This window comes from Hyperolius riggenbachi, chromosome 2 (genome assembly GCF_040937935.1).
Source record: "Hyperolius riggenbachi isolate aHypRig1 chromosome 2, aHypRig1.pri, whole genome shotgun sequence".
NCBI lineage: Eukaryota > Metazoa > Chordata > Amphibia > Anura > Hyperoliidae > Hyperolius > Hyperolius riggenbachi.
In genome coordinates, this window is record NC_090647.1 from 558,053,630 (window position 1) to 558,075,459 (window position 21,830).

At 48.6% G+C, this 21,830-nt stretch overlaps 1 protein-coding gene across 1 annotated transcript; it reads right to left on the reverse strand.

Annotated features, from left to right (window-relative positions):
* Nucleotides 1-260: 260 nt before the first annotated feature.
* COX17 (cytochrome c oxidase copper chaperone COX17) lies at nucleotides 261-21,703 on the reverse strand. The gene is made up of 4 exons (XM_068270894.1): nucleotides 21,484-21,703; nucleotides 17,159-17,297; nucleotides 7,930-8,035; nucleotides 261-417 (listed from the first exon to the last, which is right to left on the reverse strand). The coding sequence occupies exons 1-3, from the start codon at nucleotides 21,686-21,688 to the stop codon at nucleotides 7,951-7,953; spliced, it is 429 nt and encodes a 142-aa protein (XP_068126995.1). The 5' UTR covers nucleotides 21,689-21,703; the 3' UTR covers nucleotides 261-417; nucleotides 7,930-7,950.
* Between the last annotated feature and the right edge of the window lie 127 nt (nucleotides 21,704-21,830).

Genomic DNA, 21,830 nt, shown 5'->3' on the forward strand with positions numbered 1-21,830 from the left:
TCTACGCAGTTCCCTGGTGTCTAGAGGCCCCCACCCTCCCCTATACATTTCCCTGGTGTCTAGTGCTTTCCCCATCCCTCCCCAATATAGCTTCCCTGGTGTTCTAAAGAGGGCCAAACATAATGCAAAGTGGGGAAACCACTTGAGGGACAAATTCTCTAAAGAGAACAGCAAAGTTCTCCTTGGAGGAAGTTAATGGAGAAGATCCTCGCTGGCCTCTTCCAGCAGAATATGAACAACATGAAACACAAGACTTTGAATTTATTCACTATATATTTTATTAGAATGTGAAAATAAACTTTATATTATTACATCAGCAGGAGAAAAAGGGACACCGTGCCCAGGACTTCTCTTCCACGTTCTCACGCTCCAAGAAATAATTTAAAAATGCAAAACCAGCGTCAAAAGGAAGCACCCCTGCAAGAGAGCAAAGCAAACGTGACTGGACACTGATAACATGGAGAATACAAATTGCTATGTGCTCATGTGTCATACTGCCCCCTGCTGGCCTGTGCGTGATACTACACCTTTTTTTAAAAGAGAGTTTTTATTAGTTTTGTTTAACACATATAAACATTACAACAATAAACAGAACAGTTTGGTGTTCTTCAACCGCTGATTGTGATTAGTGCCATTACAGTTTATCAAATCTTATCTGGGTTATATACACATCCAGTCATTATTGCATTCACATATTCAGAGATAGCAATCAAATATCGTTCTGATTTGCCAGGGAACTCAGAAGAGCAATCAATAGGGCATGATAAGCCTAAGTGATAGTGTTATCAGTGAAGGTCTTGTACCATTACCGAGATGTCAAGATGAGGAATTAAGGTAGCCATACACTGGTCGATGTGCCATCAGATCGACCAGCTGACAGATCCCTATCTGATCGAATCTGATCAGAGAGGGATCGTATGGCTGCCTTTACTGCAAACAGATTGTGAATCGATTTCAGCCTGAAACCGATCACAATCTGTTCAGCTGCTCCTGCCGCCTGTCCCCCCCCCCCCGGCATACATTACCTGACGCTGGCTCCCGGGCGTCTTCTCCGCGCTGCACCGCTCTGTTCTTGCTCCATCTCGGCGCTTCCTGTGTCACTCCGTGACCAGGAAGTTCAAATAGAGCGCCCTCTATTTGAACTTCCTGGGTCACTGCAGTGACCCAGGAAGCGCCGGGATGGAGCTGGTGCAGCGCTGAGAAGATGCAGAGAAGACGCCCGGGAGCCCGCATCAGGTAATGTATTTTTCATCGGATCGGCCGCCGCTAGCGACGCGCACTTTACCCGCGGGCGATCGAGGGTAATTTCCCGCACGGCGCGATCGACGGACCGATCCGATTTCGGGAGGAAATCGGATCGTCGGCGGCGTTTACCGCGAACGATTGGCAGCAGATTCGATCCCAGGATCGAATCTGCTGTCGAAACGGCCGGGAATCGGGCCAGTGTATGGCCACCTTTACCGTATCAAATGCATCAATCCATACATTCCAGACCTTATCAAACTTCCTATATTGTGATCTAGCTTGGTAGGTGAGTTTATACAAGGGGAGTATACTGTTTACTGTTTCCTTCCATTGGTTTAGGGAGGGTACCGTGTTTTGCTTCCATTTGGAGGTAAGGGACTTCCTAGCATAGAACAACAAAATACGTATCAATGTTTTCTTATGTATGCCACAACCTATGTCTCCCAAAATTCCCAACATGCAGGCTTGGTATGTCATAACATGTGGGAGTTTAAGTTTATCTGATAGGAAGTGAGTTACAGTCTTCCAGAAGTTCTGCACTTGGGGACAATACCAGACACAGTGTAAGAAGTTAGCATTTATCGCATTGCACTTAAAGCATAAGTCTGTAGCCCCTCTTCCCATTTTTGCCAATCGGGATGGTGACAAGTAGGCCTGGTGAAGCCATTTGAGCTGAATTACTTTGTCCTTCGATGCTATAACGGTCTTATAATAGGTATCCTGGAACTCCTGCCACTCTGAGTCAGTGATATCCCCGTCCCCAAACCTCCATTTGAGCTTATAAATATTGACAATGTTATTATATTTAGCTGAAAGTATAAAACTGTAATACCTCGATATTTGCTTATCTGTGTCTATTTGCAGAAGGAAAAGTTCCAATGGCATTGGGGCTAGACTGACCCCATGTAGCCCAATCTGGGTTTTTAGTGCGTGTCTAATTTGGAAGTATCTGAAGAGCCAGTGTGGTGGAAGTTGGAATTCCTGTCTCAGAGTGGCATAGTCCTTAAAGGAACCTTCAAAATATAGTTGGTTGATATATTTAATACCTGCTTTGCACCAGAAATGAACGTCCGGGATTTTTTTAAATTCCGAGCTGGTCATTGTGCCACAGAGGTAAATTAGGTGATATAGTGGCCAGGGCCGGATTTAGGGGCAGGCACCCGAGACCCAGGACTAGGGCGATGAAATTTGCTACCTTCCGTGGGGCGGGTGACAGGTTAACTGCACCTGTCATTGCTGTCAGCTCAGTCGCCCGCCACCTGTCTGCAGCCACTCTCCCCGCTTGCCGCTCTGCTCGAGTGCGATGTGTGAGCAGAGCAGGTCAGGTGGAGGAGGCTGTGGTTGCCTGGATACGAGAAGGCGGGAGCCCGGAGGACTGAGGAGGAGATAGGAAGCATGTGAGTAGAGAAGCTGCTGCCCTCTGCCTTGGACTCGAGCGAGCCTGCCTGCACATGGCATCCAGCTTGTACTGGCACTAGGCAGACTCTCTCACTCTGTCCCAGGCAGTTGTAGCAGGAGCCACGAGCCAGCCAGCAGCTGTGTGTTTCCTGGCTGCAGCCTGCAGCTCAGCTCACAGTCTCCCGACATGCTCCGCCCCCGCCTCCTCTACTTCCCGGCTGCCTTGTGTGACGTTTTCTTCCTGCCGGGAGATATAAGGGCTATTTTACTGTCTGGAGAGTCAGTGCCAGAGACGGAACACTTTGCTGAAGTGACAACAAGTAAGCAAACAATGATGATTGCAGTCAGATATCTGCAATTTAGATAAGGTGACTTGCCCCCTGGTCTGGAATGATCTGTGTTAACATGCCTGCCTTTACTATGCCTAATCCCAGTCACTCCACTCACAAGTGAAAGCTGCTTTTTTTTCACTTCTCCATCACACTTTCTCTTTTCCTCTCCTCTCTATCCCACCATGGGTTCTATTTCCCTCTTTTTTCCTGTCAACCTTTTTCTCAATCTGGTTTTTTTCTTCCCATCACTTTTTATGTCTCCCATTCTGCGCTCTTTGTCTCTTCCCTTCCCATCCTGTGCTCCCTGTTTTTCTTCCCCCTCCCATCCTGTGCTCTGTCTTCCTCTCCCTCCCCTCTCCAATCCTGTCTCTTCCTCCCCCCTTCTCTCCCATCCTGTGCTCCCTGTCTTTTCCTCTCCCTCCCCTCTCCAATCCTGTCTCTTCCTCTCCCCTTCTCTCCCATCCTGTGCTCCCTGTCTTTTCCTCTCCCTCCCCTCTCCAACCCTGTCTCTTCCTCTCCCCTTCTCTCCCATCCTGTGCTCCCTGTCTTTTCCTCTCCCTCCCCTCTCCAATCCTGTCTCTTCCTCTCCCCTTCTCTCCCATCCTGTGCTCCCTGTCTTTTCCTCTCCCTCCCCTCTCCAACCCTGTCTCTTCCTCTCCCCTTCTCTCCCATCCTGTGCTCCCTGTCTTTCCCTCTACCTCCCCTCTCCAACCCTGTCTCTTCCTCTCCCCTTCTCTCCCATCCTGTGCTCCCTGTCTTTCCCTCTACCTCCCCTCTCCAACCCTGTCTCTTCCTCTCCCCTTCTCTCCCATCCTGTGCTCCCTGTCTTTTCCTCTCCCATCCTGTGCTCCTGGTCTCTTCCTCTCCCCCATCCTGTGCTCCCTGTGTTTTCCTCCCTCCTCCCATCCTGTGCTCCCTGTTTTTTCCACTCCTCTCTATCCCATCTTGTGCTCTTTCTTTTCCACTACCCTGTCATGGTAGTATAGTAGTTGGGGGGGGGGGGGGGGGGGGCGGTTATTGACAATTGGCCTAGGGTGGTAAAAAGTTGAAATCCGGCCCTGATAGTGGCAGGAAGGGGGTCACATGACTTTTGGGCCTTCTGAAAGACCTTAATTGTGTGTTGTATTAGATATGAACCTTCATCTCCTATTGGGACTTTACCTCTATAGATGGCAGAACATAGTGCTTCATAGGAGGTGGCAATGTCCGCCTCCGTGTTCATATCTGAGTGTGTTCTTGTTGAACTCAGCCAGTTCTTTATGGGCACAAGTTGGGAAGCCAAGTAATAAGCATGGAAATCGGGTAGGGCTAATCCGCCATCAGATATTGTTAGGCGGATAGTTCGCAATGCGATTTTCGGAGTGCCTCCCGCCCATAGAAAGCTAGATAGCATGGAGTCTATTTTTTTTAAAGATTTTTTGTGGTAGCCAGCCTGGAGACATCTGCAGAATGTAGAGCAGCCTAGGAGCAATGATCATCTTTATTGACCATACTCTGCCATATAGATTGAGTGGTAGATTTGACCATCGTTTTAATTGGGATTCAATATTTGTAATTATTGGCTGAATGTTATTAGCTTCAAATGAGTGAACGTTTCTATGTACCCAGATGCCCAAATATTTAAATTTATCGACTATCAACAGCTTAGAAATTGGGGTGATTATATTATGATCGAATATGTCTATGGGAAATAGTACTGACTTTGTCCAATTAATGGTGAGTCCTGATAATTGACCAAACCTTTCATATAATTCTAAAACAGCAACCAAGGAAGGGCCCGGGTCTGCTAGGTATATGAGCATGTCGTCCGCGTATAGCGAAATTTTCTCCACTATGTTTGTAATTTTAAGGCCTCTAATATTAGGGTCCCCCCGTACTGCCTGTGCCAATGGCTCTATCGCTAGAGCAAAAAGCAAAGGGGACAGCGGGCATCCCTGCCTAGTGCCACGGTGTATTTGGAAGGGCTTGGAAATATTTTGATTGACCCTGATCCTTGCTGACGGTTTGGTATACAGAATTTGGATCCATTTACAAAATCGAGGTCCAAAGCTTTTAAGGACCTGCCCTAAGTACGACCATTCGATAGAATCGAATGCCTTGTTGGCATCAAGGGACAGAATTATTCTGGTGTTAGAATTTGAATGAGGGAATTGAATATTGGAAAGGAGTCTACGTATATTCATTCTAGTTGATCTCCCCCCGATGAACCCACATTGGTCCGGATGAACCATTCTTTGCATAACTTTTTCTAGCCGGATTGCCAGCACTTTAGATACAATTTTTGTATCTTTATTCATCAACGAGATTGGCCTATATGAATCGCATGACTGTGGATCTTTTCCTGGTTTTAAGATAAGGGTGATCAGTGCTTCTCTCATTGTTTCAGGCATTTTACCTTTTTCGTATATAGTGGTAAGGAGTGAGGCTAGTCTAGGCAGAATTTCTGTTTTATTTTTAGAATACCACTCTACTGGGATTCCATCTGGCCCAGCTGCTTTGCCTTTATTTAAGCATGCGAGTGCTTCTCCCAGTTCATCCGGGCCAATGGGTAAATCTAATGATTCCATCTCTCCCTCTAATAAAGTTGGTAGGGATAATTGTTCAAGAAAGGCTTCTACCTCTTTCTCATTGGCATAAGTTTGGGATGAGTAGGTCTGCTCATAAAAATTCCTAAAGGCCTCTGCCATATCCGCAGATGTCTCCAGCAATACCCCATCAGGCTGTTTAATAGCCGCTATGGCCGTTGTATCTGAGTGAGCTTTGAGAAAATAGGCCAAGAGCTTCCCACACTTATTGCCATGTTCAAATTGGCTTTGTTTGTGTATTATGTCTTTTCTTTTTATACTATTAAGTAACTCCAAAACTAATTTTCTTCTAGCAAGTTCCCAGTGTGTGTATCTGCTTGGGCTAGGGTCTAGTATAAATTGTGCTTTACATGCTTCTGATTCTCTCCTGACGTACTCTTGGTGTGCTGTATTATTATTCCTGATTATGGACATAGCAGTTCGAAACGATGCTCGTAACACCGCTTTTGCGGCATCCCAACACACTTCCTCGCTTGCCGTACCCTCATTCACCTGCCAATAGTACGACATGCTGTGATACTACACCTGCTGGTCTGTGTGAGAGAATACACAGAGCTATTCATGTGTCATACTGCCCCCTGCTGGCCTGTGAGAGTCACAGCATACTGGGGAACACAGAGTAATCATGTGTTATACTTCCCCTACCATACTTTTGTTATGTGTAAAGGGCTGACATCTTCTGCAGCACCTGACAGAGTCAGAAGTCATATCGCTAACTGTACTCAGAAGAGCTGACAATCTAGACTATAAATATGGTAGAGTTTAGATTCTGAGCTCCTCTGAGGACAGCCAGTAACATGACTATGTACTCTGTAATGTGCTGCAGGAGATGTCAGTGCTATATAAATACATAATAATAATATGGTAGGGCATACATTAGACTATAACTATGGTAGGATTAGATTGTGAGCTCCTCTGAGGATAGTCAGTGACATGACTATGTACTCTGTAAAGTACTGCAGGAGATGTCAGTGCTATATAAATACATACTAATAATATGGTAGGACATTAGACTATGACTATGGTAGGATTAGAGTGTGAGCTCCTCTGAGGACAGCCAGTAACATGACTATGTACTCTGTAAAGTGCTGCAGAAGATGTCAGTGCTATATAAATACATAATAATAATAATATGGTAGGACAGCCTATGACTGTGGTAGGATTAGATTGTGAGCTCCCTCGAGGACAGTCAGTGACATGACTATGTACTCTGTAAAGTGCTGCAGAAGATTTCAGTGTCTTATAAATAAATAATAATATAGTAGGCCGTTAGACTAGGACTATGAAATAATGAATGTCCTACAAGATTAGTATAGTCTTCTGCAGCTCCTACACAGTCATAGTGGCTAAACAGTGTAATGGGTGAGGGCTCTGCCTCCGACAAAGGTGACCTGGGTTCAAATCTCATTTCTTCCTGTTCTGTAAGCCAGCACCTTTTCAATAAAGAATCCTTGGACTAGACTCCCTAACACTGCTACTGACTATAGAGCGAGCTCTAGTTGCTGCAGCTTAAAGGATACCACAACTGACATGTGGCATAATGAGATAGACATGGGTATGTACAGTGCCTAGCACACAAATAACTATGCTGTGTTCCTTTTTTTCTTTCTCTGCCTGAAAGAGGTAAATATCAGGTATGTAAGTGGCTGACTCAGTCCTGACTCAGACAGGAAGTGACTACAGTGTGACCCTCACTGATAAGAATTTCCCCCTTTTTTATCTCTTTCTTGCTCTCAGAAGCCATTTTCTTCTAGGAAAGCGTTTTATAGTTGGAATTTCTTATCAGTGAAGGTCACACTGTAGTCACTTCCTGTCTGAGTCAGGACTGAGTCAGCCACTTACATACCTAATATTTACCTCTTTCAGGCACTTTCATGTCACTGACTGTCCTCTGCAATAAAGTATATAGCATAAGAGGGGAAAAAAAAGACCTAACCAAACACTGTATTATAAAGACAGAGTCACACTTTGTATCTGAGTAAGAATGTCCTGGGAGCTCACAGCAACTCTCCTAAGATGTTTACAGATCATTAAATGAGAATTTGAAATGAGAAGAATAAGGAGGCTGCCATATTTATTCCCTGTTACACAATACCAGTTGCCTGGCAGCCCTGCTGGTTTCTTTGGCTGCAGTAGTGTCTGAATCACACCAGAAACAAGCATGCAGCAAATCTTGTCAGATCTGACAATAATGCCAGAAACACCTGATCTTCTGCATGCTTGTTCAGGGGCTATGGCTGAAAGTATTAGAGGCAGAGTAACAGCAGGACTGCCAGTATTGTTCAAAATGAAATAAATATGGCAGCCTCTATATCGCTCTCACTTCAGTTGTCCTATAAGTCATTATAAAGAAGGATAAATCATCTTACCAAACACTCATGCAGACGGCCTCACACCTTGAACCCGAGCGATCTCATACACTCCTTGTGCGCCTCTATGAGATGCTGGCAGTTCTCCTCACCATTCTCGATGATGCTGTGCAGAGACAAGATGGAGGAGGGGTCAGACAGCCAATCAGAATGCCAGAATAAATGGAGGACTGAAGACATCCACACATGTGCAAGCGGTACACAGGAGGACAACAGATGAAGGTAGGCAGACAATACACAGTATTTTTATTCTATAGCATATATTGAATCTTATGAAGATCTATTAAAGCGGTATTGTCACCATAAAAATCAAATTTCAACAGCAACTGGTCTGAGTGTATTAAGTGATAAAGATGCTAATCCTGCATTCAAAACTTGCAAAACTTTTTCTGCTGTTATGCTTTGTAGTTATCACATACTTTAGGAGCACTGGCTCTACTGCCAAACAGTGCCAAAGAGTTGCATGCTGGGAGTTCTTTTTATCTAGAATATATTCCTCCTCTTCCATTTATTTCCCTGCCTAGCTCCTTATCAGAAACTCCCTCTGATTACTTGTGTTTACAAGCAAGGCTGAGGTGACTCAGCGATTGGATATGTAAATAAAAAAAGACAGTGCAGTTGTTAGTATACACCTCAGTGGGAGTGTCTGAAGACTCTGGGAGGAGGGCAGCTAATGAATACACAATGAGCAAGAGAAGGGAGGGGGGAAAACAAGCAACAGGGAGGATATGATGTCAGCATTAGCTTGGCAAGATGGCCACTGCCTAGAATAGGATTTTCTGCTTTTCCTTTATAAAATTCACAGGAATCATTACGTGGATAGCACAATACATCTGTTATGTAAGTAGAAGTAGTATTTATCTACTTATATATGTGTTTTTTTATTTCTAGCTTAGCATGGGTGTCGCTCGTTCTTTAAACGGTGGCATTGACAATCCAAATATTGATTGAATATTAATCAGATATGTCCATTCTTTGTCCGACTCATAAAAAAAGGGGGAATACTTATTTATCTGATCTAATACAAATTGTACAGTGCATTCCTAGAAGAAAGGTGGCCATACCCACAGAGTGCAAGACGATGTGGCTAGCTGATCAATCCCTCTCTGACATGAATGTGATCGGGGAGGGTTCCGCTCCCCCCCCCCCCCCCCCATACACGGCACACAGATCTTCAATAGATTGCACAATGAAATCTATCGAAAATCTACTGAACCGCAGCACTGTACTGTACTGAAGGACAACTGAAGTGAGAGTGATATGGAGGCTGACATTTATTTCCTTTCAAGCAAAACCAGTTGCCCGGCAGCCCTGCTGATCCTCTGCCTCTAATATCTTTATCCATAGCCCCTGAACAAGCATGCAGCAGATCAGATGCTCTGGGTTTGTGTGGTTAATCTGGGCAGTGGTGGTAAGTGGTTTTGCAGGTGGTGAGGGCACTGGGGAGGACTGCCCACTCTGCCCTCTGTGGTGTAGCACGTGGGTGGTGGTCTCGGGTAGTAGGCCACTCCTGTACTACTCACCTGTTTTGTTGAAATGGGACTGGATTAGCTGCATGCTTGTTTCAGGCGTGTGATTCAGACGCCAAAGAGATCAGCAGGGTAGCCAGGCAACTAGAATTGTTTAAAGGGAACCTTAACTCAAAAAAAACCCCATGAGTTTTACTTACCTGGGGCATCTACCAGCCACATGCAGCCATCCTGTGCCTGAGCAGCCACTCATGGCTCCTCTGGTCCCCCGCTGCCAGCTAGTTTCGTTTTTGCCGACTAGGAGTTGGCTGGCCGCCATGGGTATGTTTTTACGCATTCCTGCTGGTGCAGGAAGCTATTGCAGACATCAACAAGTACATTTTTACGTGTTACGGTTGTAATGCGTAAAATTTTACGATTTACACCTTTAACGCGTAAAAATGTACTTGTTGATGTCTGCAATAGTTTCCTGCACCAGCAGGAATGCGTAAAAACGTACGCATGGTGGGCGGCCGGCCGACTCATAACGAAACTAGCTGGCAGCGGGGGACCAGAGGAGACATGAGTGACTGCGAGGGCACATGATGGCTGCAGGGGGCTGGTAGATGCCCCAGGTAAGGATTTTTTATTTTTTTTTTGAGTTAAGGTTCCCTTTAAAGAGACACTGAAGCGAAAAAAAAAATATGATATAGTGAATTGGTTGTGTACTATGAATAATTACTAGAAGATTAGCAGCAAAGAAAATATTCTCATACTTTTATTTTCAGGTATATAGTGTTTTTTCTAACATTGCAACATTCTCTAATACAGGCTTTCTCAACCAGGGTTCCCTGGAACACCAGGGTTCCTTGAGGACTCTGCAGGGGTTCCTTGGCATTTTACCCCATTGTGGTGGAAGTATAATAGAGCACACTATAATAGGTGGTACTGTAACAAGAAGCACTAAATTGGGGGTTCAGGAGACAGTATAATGAGTGGCAGTGTAATAGGAGATAGTGAAATTAGCAGCCTAACCTATTGAAAGACCACGCCTACTGAAAAATAAATGTAGGGGTTCCTCGAGACCAAAAAATTGTTTGCAGGGGTTCCTTGAGATCCAAAAGTTATTTACAGGGTTCCTCCAAGGTAAAAAGGTTGAGAAAGGCTGCTCTAATATGTGCAGATTACACAACACTCAGCATTCAAAATGAGTCTTTCAGAGCAGTCTGTGAAGTAATGACCTCTCCTCTGGCAGAGGAAAAGTAAATAGTCCAGGAACAGTTGAGATAATAAAAGTCAGATAACATCCCTCTCCACCACTAACTAAGTCAGAGTCAGAGAGCTTAATGGCTTGTTTGCCTAGAGATAACAACTGAAGTTTCTCAACTCTTCCTGTACTGGAAACAATTACACTGATGTATCTGATCTTAATGTTTTATTTCTTAGCTGTACTACACATACAAATCATAATATCATCATTTTTTTTTCGCTTCAGTGTCTCTTTAACAGGAAATAAATATGGCAGCCTCCATATAATTCTTGCTTAGGGTGGACTTGAAGCCATGAGGGGCAGACAGACTCCACATATAGAAATCTATGGGGAATCCACACTAGAGAGGGAAAACCCCACAGTGGAGTCCTCTCTGTCAATATTCTCCTGTCACTGTTTGCCACATTATAAAGGATGTGTACCAGTACTCCGCTACTGCATAAAAAGGAAGTGATCTGCACCATAAACCTGCAGCGTGTGCAATAGCCTCTATTACATATGTAACAAGAAAAGCTCCAAAAATAGGCTAATAAATGGCACCACTGTATATAGCAAAAACACTTCATACAATTTCATCAATGAGAAAAACACATAGGAAAAAAAAAACAGTAAAAAATTAATAATTAGCTCCCCAGCTTGCATAATTTATTGTAGACACAACTGTTAACCACCTCTCCGGCCAGCGCACTGCTTCCTGTATCTATGTGCAGTGTGTGGCAGTGAGGCGCTGTCACTCACCTCTCCGGCCAGCGCACTGCTTCCTGTATCTATGTGCAGTGTGTGGCAGTGAGGCGCTCTCACTCACCTCTCCGGCAAGCGCACTGCTTCCTGTATCTATGTGCAGTGTGTGGCAGTTAGGCGCTCTCACTCACCTCTCCGGCCAGCGCACTGCTTCCTGTATCTATGTGCAGTGTGTGGCAGTGAGGCGCTGTCACTCACCTCTCCGGCCAGCACACTGCTTCCTGTATCTATGTGCAGTGTGTGGCAGTGAGGCGCTCTCACTCACCTCTCCGGCCAGCGCACTGCTTCCTGTATCTATGTGCAGTGTGTGGCAGTGAAGCGCTGTCACTCACCTCTCCGGCCAGCACACTGCTTCCTGTATCTATGTGCAGTGTGTGGCAGTGAAGCGCTGTCACTCACCTCTCCGGCCAGCACACTGCTTCCTGTATCTATGTGCAGTGTGTGGCAGTGAAGTGCTGTCACTCACCTCTCCGGCCAGCGCACTGCTTCCTGTATCTATGTGCAGTGTGTGGCAGTGAGGCGCTGTCACTCACCTCTCTGGCCAGCGCACTGCTTCCTGTATCTATGTGCAGTGTGTGGCAGTGAGGTGCTGTCACTCACCTCTCCGGCCAGCGCACTGCTTCCTGTATCTATGTGCAGTGTGTGGCAGTGAAGTGCTGTCGCCCAACTCTCCGACCAGTGCACTGCTTCCTGTATCTATGTGCAGTGTGTGGCAGTGAGGCGCTGTCACCCACCTCTCCGGCAAGCACACTGCTTCCTGTATCTATGTGCTGTGTCTGGCAGTGAGGCGCTGTCACTCACCTCTCCGGCCAGCACACTGCTTCCTGTATCTATGTGCCGTGTGTGGCAGTGAAGTGCTGTCACCCACCTCTCTGGCAAGCACACTGCTTCCTGTATCTATGTGCAGTGTGTGGCAGTGAGGCGCTGTCACTCACCTCTTCGGCTAGCACACTGCTTCCTGTATCTATGTGCAGCGTGTGGCAGTGAGGCGCTGTCACTCACCTCTCCAGCTAGCACACTGCTTCTTGTATCTATGTCCAGTGTGTGGCAGTGAGGCGCTGTCACTCACCTCTCCGGCCAGTGCACTGCTTCCTGTTTCTATGTGCAGTGTGTGGCAGTAAAGCGCTGTCACTCACCTCTCCAGCCAGTGCACGGCTTCCTGTATCTATGTGCAGTGTGTGGCAGTGAAGCGCTGTCACCCACCTCTCCAGCCAGTGCACGGCTTCCTGTATCTATGTGCAGTGTGTGGCAGTGAAGCGCTGTCACCCACCTCTCCAGCCAGCGCACTGCTTCCTGTATCTATGTGCAGTGTGTGGCAGTGAAGTGCTGTCACCCACCTCTCCAGCCAGCGCACTGCTTCCTGTATCTATGTGCAGTGTGTGGCAGTGAAGCGCTGTCACTCACCTCTCTGGCCAGCACACTGCTTCCTGTATCTATGTGCAGTGTGTGGCAGTGAGGCGCTGTCACTCACCTCTCCGGCCAGCACACTGCTTCCTGTATCTATGTGCAGTGTGTGGCAGTGAGGTGCTGTCACTCACCTCTCCAGCCAGCGCACGGCTTCCTGTATCTATGTGCAGTGTGTGGCAGTGAGCCGCTGTCACTCACCTCTCTGGCCAGAGCACTGCTTGCTGTATCTATGTGCAGTGTGTGGCAGTGAGGTGCTGTCACTCACCTCTCCGGCCAGCGCACTGCTTCCTGTTTCTATGTGCAGTGTGTGGCAGTGAGCCGCTGTCACTCACCTCTCCGGCCAGCGCACTACTTCCTGTATCTATGTGCAGAGTGCGGCAGTGAAGTGCTGTCACTCACCTTTCCGGCCAGCGCACTGCTTCCTGTATCTATGTGCAGTGTGTGGCAGTGAGGCGCTCTCACTCACCTCTCCGGCCAGCACACTGCTTCCTGTATCTGTGTGCAGTGTGTGGCAGTGAGGTACTGTCACTCACCTCTCCGGCCAGTGCCCTGCTTCCTGTATCTGTGTGCAGTGTGTGGCAGTGAGGTGCTGTCACCCACCTCTCCGGCCAGTGCACTGCTTCCTGTATCTATGTGCAGTGTGTGGCAGTGAGCCGCTGTCACTCACCTCTCCGGCCAGCACACGGCTTCCTGTATCTATATGCAGTGTGTGGCAGTGAGGCGCTGTCACTCACCTCTCCAGCTAGCACACTGCTTCTTGTATCTATGTGCAGTGTGTGGCAGTGAGGCACTGTCACTCACCTCTCCGGCCAGCGCACTGCTTCCTGTATCTATGTCCAGTGTGTGGCAGTGAGGCGCTGTCACTCACCTCTCCGGCCAGTGCACTGCTTCCTGTTTCTATGTGCAGTGTGTGGCAGTGAAGTGCTCTCACCCACCTCTCCGGCCAGCGCACTGCTTCCTGTATCTATGTGCAGTGTGTGGCAGTGAAGTGCTGTCACCCACCTCTCCAGCCAGCGCACTGCTTCCTGTATCTATGTGCAGTGTGTGGCAGTGAAGCGCTGTCACTCACCTCTCTGGCCAGCACACTGCTTCCTGTATCTATGTGCAGTGTGTGGCAGTGAGGCGCTGTCACCCACCTCTCCGGCCAGCACACTGCTTCCTGTATCTATGTGCAGTGTGTGGCAGTGAGGTGCTGTCACTCACCTCTCCAGCCAGCGCACGGCTTCCTGTATCTATGTGCAGTGTGTGGCAGTGAGCCGCTGTCATTTACCTCTCCGGCCAGAGCACTGCTTGCTGTATCTATGTGCAGTGTGTGGCAGTGAGGTGCTGTCACTCACCTCTCCGGCCAGCACACTGCTTCCTGTATCTATGTGCAGTGTGTGGCAGTGAGCCGCTGTCACTCATCTCTCCGGCCAGCGCACTGCTTCCTGTATCTATGTGCAGTGTGTGGCAGTGAGCCGCTGTCACTCACCTCTCCGGCCAGCGCACTACTTCCTGTATCTATGTGCAGTGTGTGGCAGTGAAGTGCTGTCACTCACCTTTCCGGCCAGCGCACTGCTTCCTGTATCTATGTGCAGTGTGTGGCAGTGAGGCGCTCTCACTCACCTCTCCGGCCAGCACACTGCTTCCTGTATCTGTGTGCAGTGTGTGGCAGTGAGGTACTGTCACTCACCTCTCCGGCCAGTGCCCTGCTTCCTGTATCTGTGTGCAGTGTGTGGCAGTGAGGTGCTGTCACCCACCTCTCCGGCCATTGCACTGCTTCCTGTATCTATGTGCAGTGTGTGGCAGTGAGCCGCTGTCACTCACCTCTCCGGCCAGCACACGGCTTCCTGTATCTATATGCAGTGTGTGGCAGTGAGGCGCTGTCACTCACCTCTCCGGCCAGCACACTGCTTCCTGTATCTATGTGCAGTGTGTGGCAGTGAGGTGCTGTCACTCACCTCTCCAGCCAGCGCACTGCTTCCTGTATCTATGTGCAGTGTGTGGCAGTGAAGCGCTGTCACTCACCTCTCCAGCCAGTGCACGGCTTCCTGTATCTATGTGCAGTGTGTGGCAGTGAAGCGCTGTCACCCACCTCTCCAGCCAGCGCACTGCTTCCTGTATCTATGTGCAGTGTGTGGCAGTGAAGTGCTGTCACCCACCTCTCCAGCCAGCGCACTGCTTCCTGTATCTATGTGCAGTGTGTGGCAGTGAAGCGCTGTCACTCACCTCTCTGGCCAGCACACTGCTTCCTGTATCTATGTGCAGTGTGTGGCAGTGAGGCGCTGTCACTCACCTCTCCGGCCAGCACACTGCTTCCTGTATCTATGTGCAGTGTGTGGCAGTGAGGTGCTGTCACTCACCTCTCCAGCCAGCGCACGGCTTCCTGTATCTATGTGCAGTGTGTGGCAGTGAGCCGCTGTCACTCACCTCTCCGGCCAGAGCACTGCTTGCTGTATCTATGTGCAGTGTGTGGCAGTGAGGTGCTGTCACTCACCTCTCCGGCCAGCACACTGCTTCCTGTATCTATGTGCAGTGTGTGGCAGTGAGCCGCTGTCACTCATCTCTCCGGCCAGCGCACTGCTTCCTGTATCTATGTGCAGTGTGTGGCAGTGAGCCGCTGTCACTCACCTCTCCGGCCAGCGCACTACTTCCTGTATCTATGTGCAGTGTGTGGCAGTGAAGTGCTGTCACTCACCTTTCCGGCCAGCGCACTGCTTCCTGTATCTATGTGCAGTGTGTGGCAGTGAGGCGCTCTCACTCACCTCTCCGGCCAGCACACTGCTTCCTGTATCTGTGTGCAGTGTGTGGCAGTGAGGTACTGTCACTCACCTCTCCGGCCAGTGCCCTGCTTCCTGTATCTGTGTGCAGTGTGTGGCAGTGAGGTGCTGTCACCCACCTCTCCGGCCAGTGCACTGCTTCCTGTATCTAAGTGCAGTGTGTGGCAGTGAGCCGCTGTCACTCACCTCTCCGGCCAGCACACGGCTTCCTGTATCTATATGCAGTGTGTGGCAGTGAGGCGCTGTCACTCACCTCTCCGGCCAGCACACTGCTTCCTGTATCTATGTGCAGTGTGTGGCAGTAAAGCGCTGTCACCCACCTCTCCGGCCAGCAAACTGCTTCCTGTATCTATGTGCAAAGTGTGGCAGTAAAGTGCTGTCACTCACATCTCCGGCCAGTGCACTGCTTCCTGTATCTATGTGCAGTGTGTGGCAGTGAGGCGCTGTCACTCACCTCTCCGGCCAGAGCACTGCTTCCTGTATCTATGTGCAGTGTGTGGCAGTAAAGTGCTGTCACTCACCTCTCCGGCCAGTGCACTGCTTCCTGTATCTATGTGCAGTGTGTGGCAGTGAAGCGCTGTCACTCACATCTCCGGTCAGTGCACTGCTTCCTGTATCTAAGTGCAGTGTGTGGCAGTGAAGTGCTGTCACCCACCTCTCCGGCCAGCACACTGCTTCCTGTGTCTATGCGCAGTGTGTGGCAGTGAGGCGCTGTCACTCACCTCTCCGGCCAGAGCACTGCTTCCTGTATCTATGTGCAGTGTGTGGCAGTGAAGCGCTCTCACTCACCTCTCCGGCCAGCACACTGCTTCCTGTATCTATGTGCAGTGTGTGGCAGTGAAGCGCTGTCACTCACCTCTCCGGCCAGAGTACTGCTTCCTGTATCTATGTGCAGTGTGTGGCAGTGAAGCGCTGTCACTCACCTCTCCGGCCAGAGCACTGCTTCCTGTATCTATGTGCAGTGTGTGGCAGTGAAGTGCTGTCACTCACCTCTCTGGCCAGTGCACTGCTTCCTGTATCTATGTGCAGTGTGTGGCAGTGAAGCGCTGTCACTCACATCTCCGGCCAGAGCACTGCTTCCTGTAACTATGTGCAGTGTGTGGCAGTGAAGTGCTGTCACTCACCTCTCCGGCCAGCTCACTGCTTCCTCTGTGCTGTTGTCATCTCCCAGTGCATATAGTGACCCATCTACATTCTCCGGGAGATGACAGCAGCACAGAGGAGGGAGCGCTTGCCGGAGAGGTACGTGTGAGTGCTTTGCTGCACTAATACTCTGCAGGGGCGACGGGGAGTACCATTAGCAGGGGGGGTCACCTGAGAGAGCGGCAGTACAATAGATTTGTAATAGATTTCATGTTAAACTCTATCAAAAATCGATGTGCTGGGAGTGGCAGCAATAATCCCTGCGATCAGATGTCGATCAGAGAGGGATCGATCTTTAGGGCACAGCAGGGGAAAGTCTGCCAGTGTATATGGGGGGGAAGGGTAGAGGAGGAGGAGTCTGACAGTGTATGGGGAGGGGGGGAGGAGGAGGAGTCTGCCAGTGTAAGGGGGGGGGGGGTGGATGACCCTGGATCTCAGTGTGTAGTGACAGGCGGGCTCACCAGGCGTCGCGGGCCTTCTTGGTCTCGGGACAGGCGCAGCACGGTTTCAGCGGCTTCTTCTCCTCGGTGTTGGCGGGCGCCGCCGTCTCGCAGCTCGCTGCAGCCATGCTGGACATTGTAGTGTCACCGCTGTTCAGTCCTGATAGGAGAAATCCATCAGTATGGCACACGTTACAGAGCGCATGGCTACATACATGTAACAGGCGTGTATCATATCAGCAGGGTGCTGGTAGTCGCGTGACAAGAGACTGGGGTGCATTTAGAACAAAGCGATACAGTCTCTGCTGAAGGAGCACACGGTTATTTTACTGGTATGCCCGACAGTACAGTATCGCAGCGCTCAGTTCTCCGGAAACATGTGCTAGGTAATGCGGCTCACACTATTTGCGCAACATGCGGTGTCTTGCTGTCGGTTATAGCGGTAAAACTGCCGAGTGCTGCAATTTTCCTGTTCTATCCTGAATACACCCCCTGTAGCTGCAACACGTTGCTAATAATGTTCCCCAATGCCGATACTAATAAAGTACACACATCCAATATTGATTGGCCAATGTAATCCCCTCCATGTAGTATGAGAGCTTTCCCACACAATCTGTGTATATGGATGATGCAATGTAGATTTATCCCAGCATAAAATGCACTGTAAATGACTTGCTTCCTCCATAGCTGCCACTTACAGTCAGGCTTATGAAGATGACAGATCTGACCTCTTAGGTCTCGTTCACATTATCACACGCAGATGGCCATGTGATCGGAACGCAACGTGCACAATCGCACGCCATCTACGTTTGTGTGCGTTGCATGGCTGATCCCATTCACTGTAGTGAATGGGTCAGCCGCGCGTCTTGCTAAAAAAGTGTGCAGCATGCGTTCCCGGACCGCATGCAGTGTAAACATCAGACAGCGTGTCGGCCTCCCGCACACGTTGCCGAAATACGGACTGTAATGTGAACGAGGCCTTACTGATGGGTTCTGGACTAGTCCATCTTCCTAGGGGGGATTTTCAAGGATTCCTATGTTCAATTCCAAAGCACTCTGGAGAGGACCTACATAGGAATGCTAACCAGCCTGCCAGCTTGTGTGCCACCATTCAGGAAGCCAGACTATACCACTGCCATTCAGAGAGTGCTATAAAAAAAAAAAAAAAAAAAAAAAAAAAAAAGGTACATCCGAGAACCCAGCAAGAGTAGATGGACTAGTCCGTGCCAGTAAAGGGTTTAAAGCTGTGAGTATAATTCCCAATCTGTGTGACAGCTACATAGGGGAAAAAAGGTAATTATCAGATGTAGATAGATACACCTGCACACATATTTTAAATGTTTTTCGATGATTGTGGTGTTACTTTGAGTATTTAAAGTGAACCTGAGGTGACGGTGATATGGAGGATGATCCTCTTTGGCTCTTCTTTGGTCCCGCTGGCGGATTCAGTAATCCGGCAAATTCGGCTGAAGTCGTGAGCGTTGCGTCATTGCGCTGGTCGACATAAGAGTCCTGTGCATGGTTCTCTAAAGACTGAACCCCGTATGCGCGGGACTCTTATGGAGACCGGCGTGATGATGTGCACCTTCTGCCAAAGTGGCCGGATTACCGGAGCCTCCAGTGGGACCACAGAAGGGAGGAAGAGGATGCCCGGGGACCTTACGGGCTACGGAGGTCTGGAGGAAGCCCCAGGTAAGTCCAGATTTTTTTTTCCTTACTTCTCTGGGTCCCTTTAAGAAATACCAGTTGCCTGGCTGTCCTGTTGATCCTAATACTTTTAGCCATAGCCCCTGAACAAGCATGCAGCAGATCAGGCGTTTCTGACATTATTGTCAGATCTGACAAGATTAGCTGCATGCTTGTTTCTGGTGTGATTCAGGCACTACTGCAGCCAAATAGATCAGCAGGGCTGCCAGGCAACCGGTATTGTTTAAAAGAAAATAAATATGGCAGCCTCACATCTCTCTCACCTCGGGTTCACTTTAACAGTCAGTTCGAATAACTCATCACGAGGTCATTCATTAACTTCGCAATGTGAACAGCCCAAAGCTACAGTCTTGTTTTGCTTCCGCTCCATTAGCAGTGCTGACTGGTGGAATGTGGCGGAGGTTGGAGGGCAGTGGGGGGGGGCTCTGATGTCATCTGGCTGGTTATTTGGCGAGGGAACAGAGTGTGCTCCTCCGCCTCACCCCGGGGCGATGTGATCTCCCAGTACAGGCCCGTCACCCCCTCTCCTCCCCGCTCAGCATATAGAGGAGGCTTTCCATAAATCAGCACAGCCAGCCGCCTCCTGTGTACCGGGCTAAACTTAGAGACGAGACCACCAGGCTGTTATTAATAGAAGTATATGGGAGCAGGTGACATTCTGCTTATTCCTATCTGCATATACATAGTGCTGGCTGGAAGGGGGTCCCCCTCTACATGACCCCTACACTGGCTAGAGGTAGGGGGTGGCAGATACAATTCTGATTATCCTATACATGTCTCCCCAATACTGACTGGGAAGGGGGTGAGCCAACATGTGACATTCTGGACAACCCCCAGTACCTCCTACACTACATGTGGTTATTACTTCTCACCGATGTAACATACATTGGTCTGATCATGTGGCTGGGAATGTTTATGTGTAAAGCCTGGTACACACATCCAATTTTGATTGGGCAATCACTGGCCAATGTTAACACTTCCATGTAGCATGAGGGCCAAAAGATTTTTACATACTAGGAACATGTTGTGTAGGTTGTCCAGCAAGCTTACGGTGAACCAGAACTCCTAGGAGTGTGTAAAGGGCTGAAAGAGTCCAAAAAGCCTACTCCTAACTAACAACACTATGTAAAGCAGAAATGTGGCTTCTTAAAACAGAAGGTATTTGCGATTATTTGGGTTGGAGTGAGCTCTGAGATGTCTCCCACAATGCATCACTGCTGAATATGCAAATCCTACCTGTGTTGTTCCTATGAGCTAGCCACACCCCCAGAACCACTGGAATGCAATGATGTGTCAGCTTGTTAATATTACAGAGCCATAATAATCCAACATGCATACAGACTGTTTCCGATTGGTTGCATCAGTGCCTGGCTTGGATTAATATGGCTCTATAGGGTAGGATATGAAACAACCAGGAAGTGGAACAATTTGCCAATCAAGATTGGATGTGTATACCAGGCTTAAAGGACAAGTGATGTAAGAAGAATATGGAGGCTGCCATATGTATTTCCTGTTAAACAATACTAGTTGCCTGCCAGCCCTGCTGATCTATTGAATCACACCTGAAACAAGCATGCAAGTCACATTCCACCAGTCAGCACTGCTAATGTAGCGGAAGCAAAACAAGACAGTAGCTTTGGGCTGTTCACATTGTGAAGTTAACGATTGACCTTGTGATTAATTATTAAAGCTGACTGTTAAAGTGAACCCAAGGTGAGAGGTATATGGAGGCTGCCAAATGTATTTCCTTTTAAGCAATACCAGTTGCCCGGCAGCCCTGCTGGTCTATTTGGCTGCATTAGTGTCTGAATCACACCAGGAACAAGCATGCAGCTAATCTTGTCAGATCTGTCAATAATGTCAGAAACACCTGATCTGCTGCATGCTTGTTCAGGGGCTATGGCTGAAAGGATTAGAGGCAGAGGATCAGCAGAGCTGCCAGGTAACTGGTATTGCTTAAAATGAAATAAATATGGCAGCCACCATAACTCTACCTTCAGCTGTCCTTTAAAACATGTAAGATGACCTGTATGTATGTGACCCTTCACCCCCCAATTTTCCCCTGCTGCTCCCCCCCATATCACATAACATAAATGGGGAGAGGGGGGGTCATCACACTGAGCTGATCACACATCACTTGCCATGCTGCTGCCCATCTAAAAGCTGACCTGTATGTTTGACCCCAGATATTGTGTAACATGCATGGGGGATACTATATAACATCTATGCAGGAGGTGTGAAGTCTCACTGATCACACATCACCTGTAATGCTGCTGCCCATCTAAGCTGACCTGTGTGTGACCCCTGCTATACCCTTCTACACTCCCCTCCCCCATATAATATAACATGTGTGATATTATGTAACACGTATGGTGGATATTATGTAACATTTATGTGTTGGTGACACCGATCACACATCACCTGCCATGCTGCTGCCCATGTTACACATGTGATATCTGACCTGTGTGTGTGACCCCAGCAATGTCACCTGTAACCTCCCAGCCTTCCCTCTGCACAGGGGACCCCCATCCCTTCCCCCACATGGATCCCCTGAGCACCCCCCACCCTCTGTATATCAGTCAGTGATTATATCCCAGCAGCAGAGCAATTATACAATAATACAGCCGCGCAGCACTCACCTCTCCGCTCCTCTATCACAAACTGCGTGCTGATCAGGAACTTCCCGCACTGCGCATGCGCACTCCTCTGCCGCAAGCCATGCTGGGAGCTGTAGTCTAGCGCTGCATGTAGCTGTGCAAGGCAATTTCCCTGAGAAACGCCATCTACTGGCTTGTCTGTATAACTGCAGCTCAGGTGATATCCGAGGTTACGACACAGCGCCATCTACTGGCCGCTCTATATAACTGCAGTCCAGGGGATATCCGAGGTTATGACACAGCGCAATCTACTGGCTGCTCTGCACAACTGCAGCCCATGTGATTTCCCTACAGCCCATGTGATTTCAGAAACAACGACACAGCGCCAT